The following is a 5,003-nucleotide window of genomic DNA, read 5'->3' as shown; positions in this document are numbered from 1 at the left end:
TGCCATTGGCTTTTCTGATGGCTTCGTCACACTGCCGACTCATGTTCATCTTGGAGTCCGCTAGGACTCCAAGGTCCCTTTCCACTTCCGTGCCACCCAGCAGGTCATTCCCTAGGCTGTAGGTGTGCTGGACATTTTTCCTCCCTAGGTGCAGCACTTTGCATTTCTCCTTGTTGAACTGCATTCTGTTGTTTTCTGCCCACTTGTCCAACCTGTCCAGGTCTGCTTGCAGCTGTTCCCTGCCCTCCGGCGTGTCTACTTCTCCCCATAGCTTTGTGTCATCTGCAAACTTGGACAGAGTACATTTCACTCCCTCGTCCAAGTCACTGATGAAGACATTAAAGAGTATCAGTCCAAGGACCGAGCCCTGTGGGACCCCACTGCCCCCACCCTTCCAGGTCGAAACCGACCCATCCACCACGACTCTCTGGGTGCGACCCTCTAGCCAATTCACCACCCACCGGACTGTGTAGTCATCCAAGTCATAGCCTCTTAACTTGTTCACCAGTATGGGGTGGGATACCGTATCGATGGCCTTCCTGAAGTCTAAGTACACAACATCCACCCCTCCTGTATCCAGGCGTTTCGTAACCTGGTCATAAAAAGAGACTAGATTAGTCAGGCACGATCTGCCTGCTACGAACCCGTGTTGGTTTCCCCTCAGCATAATTTGTCCTGCCGGGCTCTCGCAAATGTGAGCCTTGATAATTTTTTCAAAGATTTTGGGTGGACAGCAGCTCCAGTTCCTAGGGCTGCTGTTCAGCACCAAGTTCTGCCATGGCCTAGATAAGTTGTGGAGAGGAGAAAAACCCAGTTCCGTTCAAGGCATGGGGCCCTAGTAGTGCTGTGCATGGGAGCCTAGTTGAGCTTGGCTCCTCTGGTAACTCTGAGGGCTCTACAAAGCTGGGTTGTTGTCAACCTAGAATGGGAGCACGCAGCAAGTCAGTGGGCTTGCTAGAGCCCTGGTTTCAGGTGCTCTGACCACCCACCTCCTTTCCTTCAACCTCCACTTCTGGCCTAGGCTACTGGAACACCAAGCTAAACCTTGCATGGGGAGAGCATCTGTAGAAGGGATATGCCCAGTGGGTTGGAAATGGGATCAGCTGAGATTCTGGTGTCAGGCAGTATCACAGACATGTCCCCCTGAAGTGACTGAGCACCATCATTGGCTTCATGCTGGGGCGTTTCAAACACGGATGTCCTGGTGGAAGTATCCTGAGAACTCTCTTTAGACTACCTGTGCCAGGGTTCCCAGGGCACAACTCTGGCACTGAAGCCCTTGAGGTATGGGTTGTGGGGAGGAGAGTGGGAGGGGGATGGTAACATGATTTGGGGACATAAAAATCCTACAATAGATAGGTAGAGGCCCAGAGCACTAAGTGAGTGGAATAGGCTGGGCCCTGCAGCACAGAGTGGTGGGGATTTGTGGTCTTGTTGGAGGCTGTTGCTATCTAGAATTACTCCCAGGGACCAGGGTTGCCCTAACAGTAGGGAATTGGGCCTTAGAGTCCCTGGGTATGACAGTAACCCCGTCTGTAGACAAGCACCTGGCAGCACTGAGCAGGCTGAGGCTGGGCAGGAAACGTGACCATGTGATTGAATTGTTTTTGGGTTGTCTTCCCCCTCCTGTCTCTTGCAGTGAACTGTCGCACTACAAGATCAGCCTCCAGAGAGGGGGCCCATTCCAGCCCTGCTTTGAGAGCTCTGAGCAAGAGTGGCCCAAGTGCTACCGGGCCACGTCCTCTCTAGACCTCTCCTGGGACAGTGATCAAGCCGCACAAGGGCTGGCGAGCCCAGCTTATGAGGAGAGCCTGCCAGAGCTGCTGCACCGCCCACTCCGTGGACGGGCATTCTCCGAAAGCCACCTCACCATAGAGCCTCCGAGTCCCAGGCGCATGGAGAGAAGAGACATCCCCTCAGCTAAGCTAGACGAGACTAGGCCAGAGCCTCCACGTCCAACCAGAAAGAAAGGGCCACCCCCTCCACGACCCCCACCCCCCAACTGGGAGAAGTACAGGACTCGCCGGGCATCCCATTACCACGTCTACCCTCCTGAATCCTCGGGGTCCATCTCAGCCTTCACAACAGTGCCCTTGGAGCAGTCCCACCAGCAGAATCGAAGCTCTGTAGAGGCAGCAAGGCAGCATTCCCAGAGCCTGCCCCTAGACAAGCACCATGGGGACCCAGCCAAGCCCCCAGCCCCCTCACAGTGTCGAGTGCAGTTCACCCCACCTCAGGAATCTACCATCCCCACAGGCACGGGGCAGCCCCCAGATCAGGGGAGCCCCCACTGTTACTGCCCCAGCTCGCTATGGAGGACACCAGAGCTCGATGTGGGCACCAGAGACTCTCCTAGGCAAGTATCCCTGCTGTCTCTTCCCTCCCACCACAGTGTGCACCCCTGTCACTTCCCCTGGCACAGGAAGGATAACAGGGGTGTCCTTACTGCAGTGGCAGGACTTGTTACCTCAAGAGGTTGTTTTTGGATGCTGCCCATTTGCCCTAAGCTGTGCTTGTCTCACGGCAGTGGTCTCCAGGTGCTCGTGTCCTATTTTAGACTGGGGCTGAGCCTGTTTCTCTAGGAGACAGAGAGCAAACATGCACTGGTCTGTCATGAGGAGATGCCCAACCCTGTTGGGAGTCCCCTTTTATGGGCCCGAGCCCAGGAGCTTGGAGCACTTTGTTAGGTGTCTGCCAAACTAAAAGCACCTTGATCCATCGACCACCATTACAGCCAGAGTGAGGGATGTTTTCCATGTGGAGGGGTGGGGGCTGTGATCCAGCCAGCTTGGCACCGCCACCTCCTCCCCACCCCGTCCAGGGAAGGAGCTGGGCTGTCACTGCCTATCTGCCATCCCTCGGATACCAATCCTCTAGCAGCTGGGATGATTGAGGATCAGAAAATGGCAACAGCAAACTGGCCACCCTGGCAGAATGCTGATGCTGATCCCTTGCGTCCTTCTACTTCCCTCATGTAAACTTAGAGGAGGTACTGAGTCCTGAATTTTTTTTCATGTAAGCAAGGCGAGGCACAAGCCTGAGGGACTTGTTGCCTTTACTTGTTGCCTCTCCCAATTACCCATTGTCCAACACACTCCTCTGTCAAGCATGTAGTCATGTGTCTGAGCATTTTCCTGAGTCCAGTCAGCCTAAAGTTGCTTCTTTGAAGTCAGGGCTCTTGCCCAGCATGCCAGGGGCTGGGGGGATTTGAAGAGCTATCAATAACTTTCATCCCCTCTGTTTAAAGGCCAGATGGGTTCTCAGAGGAGGGAGTGAAGGCAAAGAGCCAGTGGGATAAGGGAAGGCCTATGAAGGATGAGCAGTACCGAGTGATCAGCTGGGGCCACGAGCAGCCATGGCCCAGCCCCCCCAGCCTGGGTGAGTGAGGCTTCCCCATGACTTCCTATAGAGTGAGCCCACATACCAACTATGGCCATTCACTCCTTGCCTCCTTCTGCAGCCCCCAAGGAGATGGAGTCAGCCCAGGAGAACGCGGAGCTGGAGAGCTGTCGGCCGGGTGTGACAAGCAGGCAGCACCCCTGCCGCATGGACTCGGAGGAGCTGATACGAGATGTGGCTGGCAGGGACAGCTCCCTGGCCAGTGTGTTGACCCCAGCTGCCAGCATGGTGACGACAGCTAAGGTCATGGGTGAGCTCTTCTCGACGGGGGATCAGCAGGCATGGAAGGACCAATGCCAGCAGGACTGGCTGCTGGAGAAGCAGGGGGAGGCAGTGGCCCATGAAAGGTAGGAGACATCTCAGCTTCTCTTGCATGGAGCTGGCTGGTGGGCATTGGCGGGGCTGGATTTCAGGATGTAAATAGAATGTAAATAGGTGTAGATGCAGACACCACCAGCATGAGGACTTTGAGGCTGGAGCATATGACATCTCTGTGTGTTTTCCATGTTCCTTCAGCCTGACTCCTCTCCAAAGTTATCTCAGCCCTCCCCTTTCCTGCAGGTTTTAGCCCTTGTTGCTGCTGTCCCTATACATCATTGGACAGGCAGCCTCTGTGGCTGGCCGTACATTCAAGCATTGCCTCTGTGCACAGAGCAGCAGTGAATCTTCCCCTTGTGACTCTTAGGAATGGGAGACAAGAGGGACTAAGGACACTGGCAGAACAGGACTTCAGACATGCGTTGAAGGAGCCCCGGAAGGCAGGAGCCATGGGTGTTCATGAGGGTGTGGATGCTGGGGTCTCCTGCCAGTGTGGGTTCCACTGCACTGTGCTGCGACATTCCCTACCAGGTCTCTGTCTAACCCCTGTGGTGCCCTGTGTTGGTGCAGGCAGGAGTTCCAGCCCATCTCGCCTCCCCCAGGTGGGGCCGTCAGCCCCACCTCCTACTCAGCGTATTATAACACCTCTGCGGGCAAGGCCGAGTTGCTGAACAAGATGAAAGAGCTGCCAGACACGGCAGAGAGGACCTCTGAGGATGAGGAGGTGGATCATGAGCTGGCACAGAAAAAGGTGAGAGGGGGCAGTTACAGATACTGCAGGCTCTGCCCTAGCCAGGGTTGCAGGTAGAAAACTTTCTTCTGACTTTAGGGGATGAATGTGGGTATGGGGTCCAGCCTGCAGCAATGTGGCTGGGTCCCTGTGAGATCACCAGGGCATCTTTATCCTCCCTGTGAAGTTTGGCCAAGGGCCCATGGAAGGACAGGGAAGAGAACCCAGCAGACCCTCACCTTGCTGTGACCACTAGCTTCCACTTCCCTCTCCTGAGCTGGGAATAGAAACAAAGTCCCGTGCCCCTGCTCCAACCACTAGATACCACTTCCTTCCCCAGCATGGAGAATAGAGCCCAAGAGAGCCCCTACCTAACTCAAACGCCACCCCTAGCTGGAAAGAACACAGGCCTGCCCCCTGCTTCAGCTCTAATTGCTAGGCCCCTCTTCCTGCCCAGAGCTAGGAAGAGAACCCCGTCACCGTGATTCCTAGCCCCCTCTCCATCTTCTGTGTAACACACCCCCTCTACGCAGGCACAGCTCATTGAGAGCCTCAG

The 5,003-nt window shown here is 55.4% G+C and overlaps 1 protein-coding gene across 1 annotated transcript in view; it reads left to right on the top strand.

The window, feature by feature from the left end:
* SHROOM4 (shroom family member 4) overlaps positions 1-5,003 on the top strand; it is a gene marked incomplete at its 5' end in the record, with an annotated part of 63,199 nt that overhangs the window by 52,765 nt on the left and 5,431 nt on the right. Inside the window, 5 exons of the mRNA XM_025205951.1 lie at positions 1,640-2,356; positions 3,248-3,378; positions 3,461-3,746; positions 4,288-4,468; positions 4,981-5,000. Coding sequence (XP_025061736.1) covers positions 1,640-2,356; positions 3,248-3,378; positions 3,461-3,746; positions 4,288-4,468; positions 4,981-5,000 — 1,335 coding nt within the window. The remainder of the gene's footprint in view (positions 1-1,639; positions 2,357-3,247; positions 3,379-3,460; positions 3,747-4,287; positions 4,469-4,980; positions 5,001-5,003) is intronic.

This window comes from Alligator sinensis, unplaced genomic scaffold (genome assembly GCF_000455745.1).
Source record: "Alligator sinensis unplaced genomic scaffold, ASM45574v1 scaffold619_1, whole genome shotgun sequence".
In the NCBI taxonomy this organism is placed as follows: Eukaryota; Metazoa; Chordata; order Crocodylia; family Alligatoridae; genus Alligator; species Alligator sinensis.
This window is presented reverse-complemented; position numbering and strand designations above follow the sequence as displayed.